This window comes from Wolffia australiana, chromosome 15, assembly GCF_029677425.1.
Source record: "Wolffia australiana isolate 7733 chromosome 15, ASM2967742v1".
NCBI lineage: Eukaryota > Viridiplantae > Streptophyta > Magnoliopsida > Alismatales > Araceae > Wolffia > Wolffia australiana.
In genome coordinates, this window is record NC_135849.1 from 11,163,332 (window position 1) to 11,181,431 (window position 18,100).

Consider the following 18,100-nt stretch of genomic DNA (forward strand, 5'->3'; position numbering starts at 1 on the left):
TATATATAATATAATTTTTTGCATTATTCATAATTTGCATTGCATGCCGCCGCACATGCATCAAGCCATCACTGTTTATATGCCAAGCAGGTGACACATGTTTCTTTAGCCATTGTTTCATCGATCTATTTTATCGATTTATTGCATCGATGTATTGCATCAATCTACTGAACCGATACATTGCATCGATCTATTGCAGCGATCAATTGCATTGTTTATATGTCAGCACTCGGCACCATATCCATACAAAGTAAAGCATCTATTTGTCCTTTCAGAGTAAACAGATCCATACAGAGTAAACCGTCGTACATGCATCAATCTATTTCATTTTTTCATCATTGTTTATTTCATCGATGAATTTCATCATTGTTCATTGAAGGATCTTGAAATTACTATGTGTTACATTCATTCACACTCTCCCCCTCTTACCTACGTACTTATATACCTATATACTGCATCACCTATTTGTCCATCAAATGACGTAGGTTTCTTTACAGTCATTACATGTTTCTGTAATACATAGTAATTTAAAGGTCTTTTTTTAACATCCGTACATTACAGTATTACACATACACCTTACACTTCACCCCACCAGCTGCCATGTCAACGGCAGAGAGCGCTTTACCTTAAATAGAGGAGTCAGAATTTGAGGAATTACCAGCAGAACATACTGCTGATGTCTCGGAGGCTCATGGACGAGCAAAACGATCACCCATTCTAAGGTACTTCACAGTTGTTGGGGATTCTACATACGAGTGTGAAATTTGTCGCACGAAGAATGAGACAAAGACGGTACATCTTAAGCGCCCAATAGATGGTAGTACAAGCGTCTTTTGGCGTCATTTCAAATTCGTCCATCTGAAAGAACATGATGCGCTGAAGGGCAGCACTAGCATGCAACGATGTATAGATGACTTTGTAGAGGACGTGACATCAGGTCTCCTCGGTGGAAGGCGACCATTGAGGGGTCGAACACCAGAAGAGACCAAGGATGCCATTAGTCGGCTAGTTTGTCGCACAGACTTGCCATGGCGTTGGGTTGATACAGATGCTTGGAAGGAGACATGGCGATTTGCGACATAGAGCGAGGTACCCTCACCGAGTGCCCGAGTCATCAAGGCATGGACGATGAAGTTGTTTGAGAGGATGAAATCGGAGATCATTCGCATATTAGCAGATGTCGATCGTATGGTGATCACAGCTGATGGTTAGACGGCGAAAAATGGTTGTGGAATTTTGGGCATAACAGTTCATTGGATTAACGCTCGTTGGACGTATCGTGAACTTGTCCTTGCCACTTGTGAGCTTTTTGGGATGCATGACGGTGAGTCTATGGCAGAAATTCTTGCCGAGGTGCTTGAAGAGTACGGAGTCGACACAAAGGTGAGTAATGTAATAATGTTAGGACCTTTGTATTTGATACTTTTCAATGAAAGCTCTAATGTTTAATGTGCTTTCAATTACAGTTATGTGCCATTACCACTGATAACACATCAAGCAACAAGAGAATGATGACCATATTAGGAAGAAGACTGCGTGGAAGGAGCACAGGGTTCAGTGCTAGGCGACACGTTGCATGCGTCACACACATAGTGAACATTGTTGTTCAAGCTGCATTGAAGAGCTTCTCTATACCCGCTGCGGCACCCATAGTAGAGGAGGAGACTGATGTCAGTAGGACTGCTCATACGTATGACAGTGAATAAAAAATGGAGGAGGGTGAAGATGACATCTCATTGCAGCGGCGCAGGCGTTCGATTGGGGAAATAGTGATTAAAGTGAGAACAGTAGTTCTAGTTATACGTCAATCAACAAAACGACGTATATATTATGCTGATTTATGTAGGACACCTAAATTGAAGCCAAGATTGCCCTCGCTTGATTGCCCGACACGATGGAGTAGCACGCACGAGATGCTAGAAGAAGCTATTCTCAAAAGGGATGTGATTGATGCAGGGGCTGCATTCTTCACGACACGGGGTAGCTAGACGAAGATCTCGCGTGATGAATGGGAATTGCTTAAGGAGTTTGCCTTTTTATTGGGACCTTTTGCATACACAACTGACCATGTTAGCAGGTCGAAGGAGTCTATCATTGGGGATGTCCTCCTCCTCGTGCGAGCATTAGTTCGGCATATGGACGACGCAACGAAGCATATTGCTTAGTCCACGTTGTTCACAGGCAAGAGACTACCATAGGATGAACGCGCATCATTGCTGCCTGCAATTGTCGCCATGCAGACAAAACTAGCTGAATATGAGAAGCTGTTGTGGAACAACGATGCCGTCCTTGCTGCCTCATTGCTCAACCCATTTTGCAAGGGGTCAATGTTTGACGAGGCATCATATTTGAAGGCCATATCCTTTGTCCGTGGAATTCTACCCACTACACCGGCATCTTCCCATGAACGACAGGATACAACCATGCCCCCACAACAACCATCAAAGGCTTGGGTCAATCAGGCCCTTAGCAACGAACCGTGTACAAGAACAACCTCACCAGCTTCCCCTTTGGAGGAAATGGAGACATTCTTACGTAAAACCCACCAAGGAGGGGGAGACTCTGCACATGCCTGGCGGGGAACTAAGGGTGTTCTTGTCTACCCAGTACTGTCAAAAATTTCACGTGAATTTTTAACAGTGCCTGCGACAAGTGCTCCATCAGAACGGTTATTTTCCACTGGTAGAGCAGTTGTCACTTATGAGAGATCACGTTTGTAGGGGATGATTATTGAGGCACTTGTCTGTGTGAAGTGTTGGTGTCGAGAAGGGAAAACTAAATGGTACAACATTTGCCTTGAGGGTGACATTGATGTTGACCCAGATACATCAGGTATGATCTTAATTTATCTTTACTTATGTTACACATATTGATGGTAAATTGAGATGGCTTTTTATTTCAGATGTCGTGGTAGCTTCCGAGCGGTAGGACTCCTGTGATGCTGCATTACATGGGATTTACGATGAATTCCATGGGCAGTGTTGTGAAGAAGAATCTAACCCTTTTCCAAACACGGATAAAAATTTTTTCTAGAACTCTGTCCTTAGTACAATTGCATTTTCGACATCATGTTTGACATATGATACTTTTGAGTTTATATTTGAGTATGTATTTGTGTATTGCAGCCAATATTACCTAAGCCATATAGACCATGACAGGTGCCATGACGTCAGGTGACGAACCAGCAACAGAACATTGATGCCTACCACATCGGACTATGCGTCTTCTCCTTCAACGCCTAACGAAGAAATCACATGACTCAACTGTGCACGTCATCGGCACTGATTCTGTAGATGACAGTGATAATAATGGAAGGTCTGGTGAAAATATCAAAGACAACACTATCAATGCCCCTCAATTCTCACCGGAGCAAATAGAATTGATTGATGCCAGTACAATACGAATCCTTGCAAGCCTTCACCTCAACCCAAATAAGCCCATACCAAATCTGCACATCCCAGTGAGCCGTGATCCATTTTATGAGCCATGGGCGGGCCACACTTATTTCACCTCAGCAATGATTAACTTTGTCGAGTTTCAAGTCAACCATACTATCAACAAAAGGCTACATCCATCACAGGAAAGCAACGGCAGGGGAAATGGATGGCTTGTGGAATGAGAACCCATGATGTTTGTTATGTTTAGTTGTTTAAGGACCATCTTCACTTTTTAAATGTATGTTTGGTTGATTTCCCCATCTTTACATTACTGTAGAACATTAAGTTACCGTTAAACTTTGATAATGCGCATTAGCTGTTGTCCGTTGTGTAATCCATTATCCACAACAAGTGGTCCATGACTTCCCAAAGATTGTCTCAAACTCAACAATGGCATCAATACTTCATCATTTAGTATGATTTTTCTTACACATCTTCGTATAATCAATAAGTTTTATAAGAAAACTTATTGATTAACAATGTCCGTTTTGATATCGTTTTTGATATCGTATCTGTTATCCCCATAATGGAATTGACATCCGATACTGTTATCACATTAACAATGTCCCGAACCGTTATCCATTCTGTAAGCCAATCCATTCTGTAAGCCATTCCAATATCTGGTACTGATATCTGATACCGATGTCGACCGCATTCCATTTTTTTTTGCGCACGGATAACACGTTATCCGATAACGGATATCGCATACAGATGTCGATAGTCACACCCTAGCCCATGCAGGTTCTATCTTCCCCCTTCGTTCGCACCTAAGGTTACTTCTTTTAGTGTTGTTGACGTGTATTCCCATTGCCGTCGAATTCATTGTAATTGTGATAGGATTAGCCACCCACAATTGAGAGAGTCAGGTTAATTCCTTGTGATACGGCTAGACCTTAACTGTAGAGGTTTGGACGCCTCCAGTAGTAATAATACCTCTCATTACTTAATCGTCTAGTTGGTCCATAGGGACATTGAGGAGTGATTTTGATTAATCAAACTCCGCCACTTTAATTGGCCGCCCGAATTTGTCAGTGCTGCCAAGTATTAATTCATTGACTTTAGGAGAACATTTAATTGTCATTTTCACATCATTGAATGAACCTTTGTTTCCCTTGTGTTGTAACACGTGCCGATCGATCTCGGCCACATCGTGTACATCAGTTGTGTAAGTGTTCCTTAGACCTGAGAAACCAAAGACGTCTTGTGAATGGACGGCTGTACTTTGACTATGGCCAACAAATCTCTAATCATGGGATTCTAAACGGTCTAAGCTCGGGTGCATAAAAAAGTTCGCCAAGTTGATTGAGTGGTCAAGATGGGATTGTCCACCCTCGGTATAAGAGGTGACAGCTCAAGGAAGACGATGCAATGAAGTCCTTGGCCAAGACAATGAAATATTGGAGAAGAGTTCTTCGATGATTTTTGAATGCATCAGTACTAACTTGGATGACTGATTAGGGTTTGACAGTTGACCATACCCTAAGTCATCCAATGAGTGTCAAGTGGATGAGGATTATACATACACGGTAACCAATGACGAACATGTTCCATGAGTGAGCCGATACACACTCCTTTGTATCTTCTAGATTACGAGGTGTAGTTTGGTACCCCACATGTTGGAGGCTCAACCTATCGATTGGGCTAAATCGATCCGACGTTTATTAATATATATGATGATATAGCTAATTAATTTGGAAGGCCAATAAAGGTTATTGGGCTGTTGGAGTCATAAACTAGACTGATATATGGGCCTAGAGAGTCACACGCATATGGTCTTTCGGATGTCAGAAGATATACTTAAGTTTTGGGGGTTTTATGAAAAATACCCACATAGTATATAAAGGGGAAGGCCCTGGACAAAATTCACCCAGGCCAGAATTTTTCAGGGGCCTTCCCCTTCTTCTCTCCTCTCCCCACACCCCCTCTCCATCCCGATGCGATCGGAATGGCGTAACGACGACGGTGGAGGTAGAACGGGCTTGTCGAGAGAAAAAGAAGATCCAATGTGTCGAGGATCATGTGGATACATCTAGAGGCTGCACATTTGAGTAGCTCGACTCGTCTCGCTTCAGGATCCAAGAAAGCACGGATGCAAACCGTGCAAAGGTAATTCGTTTCATTATTTTAATGATGTCGTTATGAATCCGTTACGTGTCTTCCGTTGCGTGGAATCCTCGTCTTCATCCATGTCAAGGCCTCTAGAACCCAACAGTTTTCCCATATAATAAAATTTTCTCCACCTATACACAAGGGGAAAAAGTAAGATAAAAAATATAGATTCTGTTTCGTTATGGTAAAAATATATGTTCGTATCTCTCACTACAAAGATGATCTACTCATGCCATATAATATTGTAAATCCTGTGGATGTCAAGGATTCTAAATTTACAATGAGATTCTAAAATTTAGTAATTCTCTCGTATGTTAGCATAATTATCTAACGTTATTTTCATGATAAAATAATTTTATATTTATGATATATATATTTAAATATTTTAATGGTTTATTATATTTTTAGAATTAAATTATTAGTTTTTTATTTTTGATATATGTACTATTTTTTCAAAAACAATTTCCTAAATTAAATACTTTGATAATTAAGAATATATATTTGATTGATTTATATGATTTTTGGGGTTTATTGAATTTTTAAAGTGATAATTTTATTTTTCCAAAGAATTTAGTATTTTGATGTAATTTTCTTGTGTTGAAATATAAGCCCAGACTTATTTTAATATTTTAATGAGTTTTAATACCATGTAATTATTGGTCACTGTAGTTCAACACTCATTTCAATAAGTTTGACTAATCTTTGTTGACTAGATTTAATTATTTCCGAGTAATGAAAATGATAACACCCTAGTTATTAAATTAATAACATTTACAACTAAATATTTTAAAATGAGTGTTGTCTTTGATTAAATTATCAAATGTGTGTGTTAAAATTTTCAAAATAATTAAATATTTTTTAAAAATTTTATTATTATTTTATGAAAATTTTCAGATTTTTATGGAATTTTCAACATCATATTCAAGAAAAAAATTGTTCTTGAAGTTAGAATATAGGCCCATGTATATCTCTTGTCAACAGCTCTAGTGACCTAATAACCTTTAACGGTATCCAAAATTAGTTAACTATATCATCATATAGATTAATTAATGATATCAATTTAAGGTTGAGTCTCTAGCTTGTGGGATGTCAAGCTATGCCTCATGTTCACATGTATGTATAGTCCCTCATCTGCATGATGCTACTAGTATATTTAGAGTATGGTGAACTCTTAAAACTTAATAAGTATTTGAACTGAGTACTGATGCATTCAAAAATCATTAGAGAACTAGTCTATGACATTCCACTACGCCCCTAAGGATTTCATTGCATCATCTTCCTAGAGCTCTATCATCTTATATCGAGGACAGATGATCCCATCTTAACCACTCTATCATATTTGTAAACATCTTGCTGGAACTAAGCTAACATGGTTTGGAATTCGATGAATAAGAAATCATAACTCATAATTAAGTTTCATCCATCTATCCTCAAGATGTCGATGGTGTCTGATAAAACATAATTTGGATTAAATAAGTCATTTTAAGGCTCTCACTTATGCAACACTATTTATCAACTTTTCCTTACTTAGAATAGGGTAAGTAACGATCTAATCCACAAGGAGCAGCTAATGAGAGAGTAAATTGCATTTAAAATATATTTTAAAATAATTATTTGGGTGATTTATATTTTTCTGGATTTCAAAGTATTTCTAAATTAGGAAAATTAATGAAATAAATGAAAACTAGTCAAAACACTTTTAAATAAATGAAATACATATATTTTTTAGATAAGTTCTAATACTTAAATATAATTTTTTTGGAATTTTTAGAGAACTTTGAGGGCATGAAATAATATTTAAAGTTGAAGAAAACCATGGCCGCAATTTGTACCGGGTAGTTGAGTGAAAATGCTGTAACTTTTGCTACAAGAGGCTTTTTTCAGTGATGTTTGATGCGTTGGAAAGCTTTAAGTCTAGTCTATACAATGAGATATTTATCTATATGAAAAAAGGTGATAAAAATAAAATCCAACATTCAGGAGATCACATGAACCTTGTTGTCACTTCTCCCAAAGGCAAAGTGGTGTTATTTCTCCAAGAATCTTGATAATCCTTGAACTCTCTCTCCCACACACTTGTATAAAAATAATGGATAAAATAAATCTGACGCACTACGCCTCCAACAACAAGTTGGGAGTAGAAATCCAAGATCAAATACAAAGAGAGGGGAGATGAGAATAAATAGAAGTGCCCTAACTCATCCAGCGATGGGATGTAATTCCAAGGGTTTGGAGAGGTTGGATTTCTTGATTTCCAAACCGGACCCACGTTTCCAGATTAGAAAAAAGCCTTTCAAATTTAAATTGTGAGTTAGTTCTACAATTCTTGCCTTTAGTTGACCCACTCTTTAAAGGAGGTTTGATTGGGCTTCTAGATTGGGCCTGTTTTCTATTCGGCCTTTTATTATTATCTATTAGATGGCTTAGTTTTCTCCTTTCATCCCATTTTTATCCCAAATCCACCATTTTATTTACCTAAGTCCTGTTTTTTCAAATAACACTCCAAGAAGATGTGAGAAATCCACTTAACTCTTGGGAGTCAAGTGGGGTTCGTCTAAAAAAGTCAATAAAAAATATATAAAAATAGAGCTTAGAAAAATAGATCATAACCTTCTGATTTTATCCTTAAATGTTGAATAATTCTAGTGAAAATATAAAACTATGTGGTAAAAAACAAGTATAAAAGCATAATGTTATCAGTGTCTTAGTTCAAAGGTTCATTTGCAGAACCCAGATGTGAACCAAATTAGATTAATTGTCATAATAAATTTTAGGGATTCATAATTATCAATTCAATGAACTCTTTCTATCAAAAGAGAGTCCACATTATATCCTTAGTATCTCTACACTAATGGCTGGATGATAGGCCATACTCGTCATAATAGTGAAACTAGATACTTTATTTTATCCAGATATTTTATGTCATTCTGTAGTATCCTTTGAATAAGAATATTTAGAACACATGCTTAAAGACTAGTGATCTCCATATTATGATATCATTATAGTTCCCTTAGTTAGATTATGTATTCTAAGACTTCATTATAAGCATTACTTGTGCACTATAATGAATGCATTGTATTAGTGAATAATGAACGAGATGTGGAATGTGTGATTGGCTTGCCGGCCACATATATTTACATTAACTTTTGGATAATAATATTGCTAAATGATATATGTTTCATGTCAAAAAGTCTCAGAGAAATATTTTTTAAAATTCAAGAGATGCAACAGATCCCTTAAGGATCAGTCTTGGGAACTCTCATGTACGTATCAGTTTTTACATTTACAAAAACTTTCCATATAATTGGTATACTTGGTTGATATTTGAATAATTCAGGCATGGGGCATTAAAAAAAAGCTAATATTTTCATGTCATATCATGAATAAAAAAAATGAGCTCACATAAAATAATTTAGATTATTTTAAAAGCATTGTATATTCAAATTCTGATTTTCTAAGATACCTTCACAACAGAAAACCCACTTTGGGATATGTTTCATGTAAGAAATATGATCTGTATACTGGATAAGTAAAGATAGAACTTATAGAATCCTCCATTATGGCATCGTGATTTTATAGAATGATATGAGACATCAGATCTTGGAAACTGTTTGGATAAATCCATCATAAACCTGGGTGTTTCCAACACTAAAGGAGCTCAACAATTGAAAAAAAAAACATTGAAATCAACATCCTTGTTTTGAAAAAGAAGAGATAATGATGACTATTAATACATGGAGCATATCAAGAAAAACCCCATGGCAGCAGGTTCACTTGCAAAAGGATTATTGCCAAAGGTCTTTCACAAGTACATTGCTCATATTGTTTTAATACCTCATGAGGATATATAATCCAGAGAGAGTTTATATCTTGATGAAAAATTCATGCAAGAATAACTATAGTAATTTTGTGGTTTGTTCGTCTGAACAAACTTTAGTGATATTCATTAAGATATCAGAGAGCTTAATTGGAGATTTACATATGAATCTCCTATTGGTTAATTTTAATGGTACACATACATACTTGATATATTTCATTTACTCAAAATTGATGTATCCTATTTTATTGATAGACAAGATTGCATATATTTCTTAAATGATGGTACTGTAAATTTTAGGTGATAAAGTTATTTTTTATAAATGTTTACATTTTACAAGTCTAGATTGTTAGATTAATTTATTATTCTTTAAATAATTATATTAATTAGTAGATATTATTCAGCTATCACTTGTAAATAGTAATTAATGTGACTCACTCATGGTAATTGATTAGAATAATACATTTGGAAATAATTATGGTTCTTAAAATTGAATGTATAGAAATGAAATATATTTTAATTATAATGATGGGATTTATTAAGATAAAGACTATGAACGCTATCGTGTCTGTGTTAACATGATGATATAAATATACGTGGCCAGAATGCCAATCACATTGAATTTCTTGTTCTATTTTGATTAATTTCTTATATTCATTATAATATATGTGGTATCCACATGATCAAGTCAATGAACGCATGATCTGAAGTTTTGAATGATGACAGGATCATAAGATGAACAACACTAGTCTTTAAGCATGTGTTCCAAATCTTCATATTTCAAGAATACTCAAGAAATATATTGAAGAATTCACATAGAATAGCATTCTCTAGAAAAAAAATAATTGAATGCTTAGATTGGAAAAAATAGAAATAAAATATTTTTTTCACAAAATCATTCCAAAAAACCGTGGAAAATCAATAAGTTTTTATTATTTATTTATTTACATTAACGGTTAAATTTAAATATTTAATTTCTATCAAGTCACACATATAAATGGAACCACTGTTGAGCTAAATTGTTTCATTTCAAATAAATTCCACCAAAAATAAGGAGAAATGAGTATTTGATTTTATTGATCAAAATAAAGTAATAGTTAATTTTTTGATGTCCATAAAATTTCCAAATTCAATTCAAGTTCTTTTTTAAAGTTTTTAAATGATTATTTTTTTATATGATTGTCATGTTTGTAAAAGTAATGATTTAATATGACTAATTGTTTTATTTTATTACATTTTTATCTGATTTATAGTTTATAAAATTATATTGTGGAATATTGGATGTAATCAAAATCTAGAAAATCTAGATGACCTAATGTAAGATCCCTACAGTTTGGGCTTATAATACTTATTATGGTTTATAGTCAAGATACACTTACATTGTCACACCACACATGATACACATATAATGTTTCTATGTCATAGATGAAGGCAAATGTAATATGAGATATTATATAGTTCTCGTCACAAAAGTAAAGACCAAAAATAAACCTTTTGATTAAACTCTGAGACTTATGACGAGATCAAAGAACTCAAGCATGGTCCTCTGTTTTAGTGTTAAGATAAAAATCACTTTATGTTGGGCTGGTGGAGCCTACTCCAGGCCCAATTATTCAATAGTTGGACTAAGTAGTAGAGTATGGCTCAAGGCTGGGGTATAGAAACCATGTAGTTTAGTGGAATGTACTTCAGGCTGCACCCAAATCTATTCCCGTCAAGTAGCGTAGGTACTGCTCACACTGAACTCGGCGGTTGATGGGGGCGTACTCCAGGCGGCATGAGCATTAGGGGTGGAAGTATAATCAGATATTTCATTAAGTTAAAAGTCTCATGAGATGGATTCTCATAAATATATTATGATTGATGGAGTGTACTCCTAGTTATGATGTAATAGTTAAGACTCTGATCCCCACTAGGAGAATTCTGATTTCTCACATTATCAAGTAACAAAATAACTTACATGTTTGATTCAACTTATTTGACAAGTATATAATTTATGTTGTGCTTTATAACTTGGTGATAGTCGTCAAGTATACACTTTTAGCTTTCATCCTTCCTAAAGATCCTCATGTTGAGACAACATTAGAGGTCGCTGCTGGGATATGAGTAAATATTTCTAAGCGAATATTTCACTATGATGTGTTTCTAAGTGAAGATTTCATTATTGAAGAAGTGTTAAGACATAGAACTTAATGCCATGAAACAACTATATGATATTCTTTTAACGATTATAATAGGACTTATGGATGTACAACCTCAAGAGTCTATTTAATGCTCAAATGGTCGAGGGATATTCTACATATGATGATGTGCTAAGAAGATTGAATTGACTAAGAAGTGAGATCTTCTTGGATAATAATTCTACCTTCAATTTAGCATTGACCTCATCATTTAATTACTTTATTTATCATACTTTATTTGATGAGGAACCTCAAGGGTATATCTTTAGAAGGAAATATCCCAAAACCCTTAGTAGGTATGACCAATGAGAAGGTGTTGCATTTCCTTCATAAGAACAAGAGTACAAAACACATTAAGGTAGCCTTATCAAAAAAATGATATGTGCAACAAAAAATATTTGAACTATGGTGTGAAAGATCATTATGTTCCAAGCGAAACACAAAGCATCACATCTGTTTTAAATAGATTTGTATATTGCCTAACTATTTAGAAACATAGTTGTTCTATTTATTTGAGAAATGAATAGCTTGTTTGGCGTCAACATTAAAGGAATAAACATATTGGATGTTTCTTACAGCTATCTTAACCTAATATTGCTTCTATGAAGATCAATACGTACGTTAATAAGGCTTATCTTTATGAGCTTACTGAACATTGGTAAAAGGTAGAGAACTAAGATGCATGGGATGCATAGCTAGTGCATTTGACTAAAAAATTACATGTAAATCACTGATTGAACCTTAAGGACAAAGTACTCATGTCTCCAATATTATAAATAGAGTGTCAATGATATGTTAGAGTTGTTATACGCTGATGTATGAGTCTACCTACCTTAAAGAGTATTATAACATTTTGATGATATTGAGGAGAAGAATACTAGAGCATGAAGTTCACATTATTCATGACGGATTATGTTATCCTGACTCAACTAATTAAAACACATTCAAGTCAGATGAATAGTTCATCTAAAAGGTAGAATCACACTTTGTTGGACGTAGTATGATGACGAGGTACGAAAGCTAGAATCACGCTCGAAAATGTCCGAGTCAACGTCATCAAGTCAAACTATTCGTCCTCGTCACCCAAAACGGTTCGTCAACGTTATCGTCATCAGTCGTACCGAAGAGAGACAACGAGGGAATCGCCCTCGTCATCCGTCTGTACAAGGATGACGTAGAGAGACCAAGAACGATTTCGATTTTCTTCATAGGCGGTACTGACAAACGGACAACGTCTCGGAAACAGAAAGACTCTTGCGAAAACGAAAGGTCAATTTCCCGCCTCGATCTCTTCTTCTTCTTCTTCTTCTTCCTCGGCGCGATTTACACGATGATCATCGAGCGAGATTGAAGATCATCCGATCGATGGAGGCGTTCTACGGAGACTGGATGAGGAGGCTGGAGCAGATCTTGCGCGATCTGACCTCCGCGAGCAGAGGAGAAGGCGAAATCGGTGAACTGATCGATCTCGCGCTGAGCCATTACAAGAGCTACTACCTGGAGCGGCGGCGCCTGGCGGAGCGCGACGTTCTCCAGGCCTTCGCGGCGCCATGGATGACCTCCTTCGAGAGGACCTTCCTTTGGATCGGCGGCGGGAGGCCGTCTTTGGCATTCCGCCTACTCGACGCCGCCGGAGGCAGCGGCGATCAGGCGGCGGCGGTGATGGAATTGCGAGTCGAGGCGGCGGCGGAGGAGGAGAGGCTGTCGCGGGAGATGGCGAGTTTGCAAGAGGCTATGGCGACTCCGGTGGTGGTGGCGGTGGTTAGGCGCGCCGCGGAGCTGAGCGACGGGGCGTATCCGCCTGAGCAGGACGCGGTGGTAGGATCTGTGCTGAGATCTCTTCGATTGTTGCTGGATAGAGCGGATGTTCTTCGCGTCGCCGTTGCCAAGGGATTGGTGCGAATTCTCAGCCCCGAGAAGGTCGTGAAATTGCTCGTCGCTTCTACTCATCTCCAAATCCGGATCCGCGCTTGGGGAACGATGCGCCAGGCCTGACGGTAAGTTCCTCGCATCTTTTCAATTTTGATCATCGCGTTGAAATTTCTTTCTTGTTCTTAGCGATTCAGATCGTTTGCTTTATTGATCGTTCAAGAACACGGAAGTTTTGAGATCGTTATCTTTGTTGATCATTCTGCATTGAAATTCCTTTCTTGTTCTTAGCGATTCAGATCGTTTGCTTTATTGATCGTTCAAGAACACGGAAGTTTTGAGATCGTTATCTTTGTTGATCATTCTGCATTAAATTCCTTTCTTGTTCTCAGCGATTCAGATCGTTTGCTTTATTGATCGTTCAAGAGCACGAAAGTTTTGAGATCGTTATCTTTGTTGATCATTCTGCATTGAAATTCCTCATAAGCAAGTCGGTCAAGAACAGGGAAAAAAGAAGATGAACTCAGAGGGGGGGGGAAAAGGAGCTGGTCTGATGCTGAAATCAACTGATTGGGAAGAACTATGAAATAAGATACGGGAAGAGAGGAGCGCTCATTTCGCCTTCCGATTGACTTTCAGGTAAGGCAAAGCTCCGATCACGTTGTCGTAGTCGCTCCGGTCTACCTGAAGCTGTAATCGAGAAAACAGCAAGAACATTAGTTCGAGTAATCCGAGCAAGAAGAAGAAACTTTACAGATTTGAAAAAGTAGGATGTGAAGTTTAGTACGAGTTATATGAGAACTTCCTCGAAGAAACATAGAACCAAATCGACATGACCAACAAATCTGACGAGGGATTGTGTTCTTCAGAAATTGAACAAGAACATTATTTCAGAGAAATGAGGATTATGCAGAAAACTTCGGACAAGACCATTGACAGACCATTTGAAGCTACATTAAATAAGATCATTCAAGAACCACTGAACATGATAACTATTCAAGAAAAACAAGCGGTAATCGTCATCTGAAAGGGAATTCGCAATCCGATTCACCGCATTTCTCGTACATACCATCTTAGACAGGCGGAGCTTCCTCTTGGTGTTCTTCTTGGCCAGCAGATGCTGCTTCCCCGCGCGCCTCCGGACAATTTTACCGCGCCCGGTCACACGAAACCGCTTCGCCGACGCCTGCGGAGACTCAGAATTAGGGCAAAAAATTGGGCGAGAAATCAAGAAATCGAAGAGGACGGAATCGAGCAGAATTGGATAAAATTAGGTCGAAAAATCGCGCGAGAAATCAAGAAACCAAAAAGAACGACGGAATCGAGCAGAATTGGATAAAATTAGGGCAAAAAATTGGGCGAGAAATCGAGAAATCGAAGAGAACGACGGAATCGAGCAGAACTGGATAAAATTAGGGCAAAAAATTGGGCGAGAAATCGAAGAGAACAACGGAATCGAGCAGAATTGGATAGAAGAAACTTACCTTGTGAGTCTTCATCTTGTAGCCCTTGGAAGCGAAGACGGTGAGACGAGTCCGAGGGGAAGAGGACGATTCGAGAGGGGAGATTGCTTTGGGAAGAACCAAAGGCGCGCCGCACAAGGAATTGGAGGAGCCGAGGCCGTTCTTCCCTGCGAGAGCGACGCGAGAGAGAAGGGCAAGGCGGAGAGCAGCGGGCTTGCAGAGGGGGGAGGAGAGCGGAGGAGCGAGTCTGAGCATGGAGGCCGCCATTGTCGCGCCTCCTCCTCGGATGGGGAAGGGGGCGAGAGCTCTGGTCTAGATGAGATTCCGAGGTGGCGGATGATGAAGAGCATAGAGTATAGACCCCATCCTTAATCTTCTCTCTCTAGCTCTGGCTCTCTGTGGCCTCGCTGCGGATGTGATGAGGTGGAGGATTCTGGACCGTTGGATGAGTTGGGAGTGTCTCGTGGGCTTTATTGGACTGGATTTTGAGGTGTTTGGGCTTGGAATCGGTCCGATGGTTTTTGGGTAGGACAGAGAAAGCTCAGAGAAGCCCATAAAAATGGAATTTTTATGGTCTCTCTCTCTCTCTCTCTCTCTCCTCTCCTCTCCCTCTCTCTCTCTCTCTGTCTGTCTCTCTGTCTCTCTCTCTCCTCTCCCTCTCTCTCTCTCACTCCCTCCCTTTCCCTTACCCTCTCTCTCTCTCTCCTTCTCTCCCTCCCTCTCTCTCTCTCTCTCTCGCTCTCTCTCTCTCTCCCTCCCTTTCCATTTCCCTCTCTCTCTCTCTCTATCTCTCCTTCTCTCCCTCCCTCTCTCTCTCTCTCTCACTCCCTCCCTTTCCATTTCCCTCTCTCTCTATCTCTCCTTCTCTCCCTCCCTCTCTCTCTCTCTCTCACTCCCTCCCTTTCCATTTCCCTCTCTCTCTATCTCTCCTTCTCTCCCTCCCTCTCTCCTCTCTTTCCCCCTCACTCTCTCTATCTCTTCTCTCCCTCTCTCTTGTCTCTCCCTCCCTCTCTCCCTCTCTGCCTCTCCCCCTCCCTCTCTCCCCCCCTCTCTCTCTCCCTCTCTGCCTCTCCCCCTCCCTCTCTCTCCCTCTCTGCCTCTGCCTCTCCCTCTCTGCCTCTGCCTCTCCCTCTCTCCCTCTCTTCTCTCTCTCCTCGCTCCCCCGCGCTCTCTCTCTATCTCTGCTCTCCCTCTCCCTTCTTCTCTCTTGTCTCTCCCTCCCTCTCCCTCTCTCTTTCTCCCTCCCTCTCACCATCTCTTCCTTTCAAGGGAACAACCAAAGGATGAATAAACCAAGAGAGAGAGTGGATAAAATGAGGAAGACAAAGGGAATGAAAGGAGATTAGTAAAACACCCAACAGATGTAGTTTCTCTTATGTTTCACAAGAGGCTAACATCCTTCCAAAGTAGGACTAGGGATGGGCCCCAAATGGGCCAATCCAAGGAAAAAATGAAAAGAGACAAAAATATGTCGGGTACTTTCATAAGTTTCATATATGAGTCTGATAATAAAAATTAAGGTAATTATGTTATTTCAGGCTTCTGGTTTACACGACAACATATATGATTTCCTTACAGGCACAAGGCAAGCGAGGGTCAAATCCACTGGAACAAGTGTTAAATAAGTGAATTTTACCTTTAATTTTCATTTCTAGATTTTTAAATATTTATAATATATATAAAATTAAACCAGTAAATATTAGTTAAATTAAATTTCTAAGTTAATACAAGAGAACTAGTAAAAATAATTCAAAATAATTCTTAGAATGCGAGAAAGAATTAATCCTGCTTTACCTAATTCATTCAAAATTTTTAAAATAATTTTGGGAATATTTATGTAAATTGGTTATTAGAATTACTAATTAATTCTAACTAGTACCCTAACCAATGGTTTGGGAGTGTTGGGTGACTATTGATAACGATGGCACTAGTGGCGTGGATCAGATGAACAAAATAATGCGGTTAATTACGATGGAGATAGTGGTAGAAACGCACCAGCGGGCGCCATAGTGGGGGCAGGTGATGCAGATTCTGTTCGATTTAGTGCCTTGTTTCAACCATGAAAAACATGTTTTTCCATGGATGCGGAAGCATTATTCGATTCTCAATCGATATTTATAATAAAAAATCACATGTACGTTATGGGGAACTTGTTCCACCCTTGACCTGCTCACTTTGAGATCGTTCTGAAGCCATTCACGTGCCCGGCCTCTAGAAGTGTCCACGCGATCACATTGCTCTTGGATATCCAACTCTTCTTCTTCAACTCTTCTTGAAAATATTGAAGATCTTCTCACCACGAAGACACTCTCCTTGGTTGAATAGAGAAGAAGAGTGGAGAAAGGGGTGCTCTCAATTATGGCTGGCATGGGTGCTTGAAATGAGTGCCCCTTCCCTATTTATATTTTACTTGTTTTTTTCAATTATTGGCCTACCATATTAATTAATTATATCAACATACAGATTAATTAACTAAGGATCGATTCAACCCAATTGATAAGATAAGTTTCCAGCCCGTGGGGTGCCAAGGTAAACCTCGTGCTCTAGAAGATACCGAGTAGCGTTTGTACTCTCTCATGGAACCTTTACCATCATATAGATTAATTAACTAAGGATCAATTACCGTATATATATAACCCTTCATCCGCATGAGACTCCCAAATGACTTAGGGTGTGGTTAATTGCTAAACCCTAATTTGTCATTCGATTAGTACTGATGTGTAATGGGGATGATTAGAGAATGCCTTCTCCAATATCATCAATACCGTGACCAGGGATTTAGCTGCATCACCTTCCTCGAGTCAAACCCTCATATACCGAGGGCAGATGATCCTCTCTTGACCATTCAATCATCTCCATGAGCTTCTTACTACATTTGAGCTATTACGTGTTTGAATCCCATGATTAGAGGCTCGTAAGTCGTTGTCAAAATGTAGTCGTCCATCTCATAACATGCATTTAGTACCTTATATGATCATACTTACATGTTTATCTGCATTAAATTACTCTTATTTTCTTATTATCAAGCTTAAAATGGTTAAATCTATTTTTAGAAATGAATTTCTAAATTTTCTGCATTTTTTGGATTTTTATAACAATAGATTCTAAAAGAATATAATTTTTGAGACAGAATATGATTTTTCTGGAATTTTTGGACATTAAAATTGGAAAGATATGATTTTTCTGAGTAGGAAAATATATTTATATGCATTTTTTAGCTTTTAT

The 18,100-nt window shown here is 38.4% G+C and overlaps 2 protein-coding genes across 3 annotated transcripts; one reads left to right on the forward strand and one right to left on the reverse strand.

Annotated features, from left to right (window-relative positions):
• Positions 1 to 12,761: 12,761 nt before the first annotated feature.
• Positions 12,762 to 14,178, forward strand: LOC144712943 (protein DOG1-like 4). Of its 2 annotated transcripts, none has more exons than XM_078587373.1 (2): positions 12,762 to 13,540; positions 13,805 to 14,178. In XM_078587373.1, exon 1 carries the CDS (start codon positions 12,909 to 12,911, stop codon positions 13,536 to 13,538), a length of 630 nt encoding a protein of 209 aa, XP_078443499.1. In that variant the 5' UTR covers positions 12,762 to 12,908; the 3' UTR covers positions 13,539 to 13,540; positions 13,805 to 14,178. The 2 variants fall into 2 exon arrangements, with proteins under 2 accessions (XP_078443499.1, XP_078443498.1); XM_078587372.1 differs by lacking the exon at positions 13,805 to 14,178 and adding an exon at positions 13,602 to 13,790.
• Positions 13,849 to 15,233, reverse strand: PRPL35 (Ribosomal protein L35). Its single transcript, XM_078587374.1, has 3 exons — positions 14,897 to 15,233; positions 14,482 to 14,598; positions 13,849 to 14,102 (listed from the first exon to the last, which is right to left on the reverse strand). The coding sequence occupies exons 1-3, from the start codon at positions 15,140 to 15,142 to the stop codon at positions 14,025 to 14,027; spliced, it is 441 nt and encodes a 146-aa protein (XP_078443500.1). The 5' UTR covers positions 15,143 to 15,233; the 3' UTR covers positions 13,849 to 14,024.
• Positions 15,234 to 18,100: the final 2,867 nt, after the last annotated feature.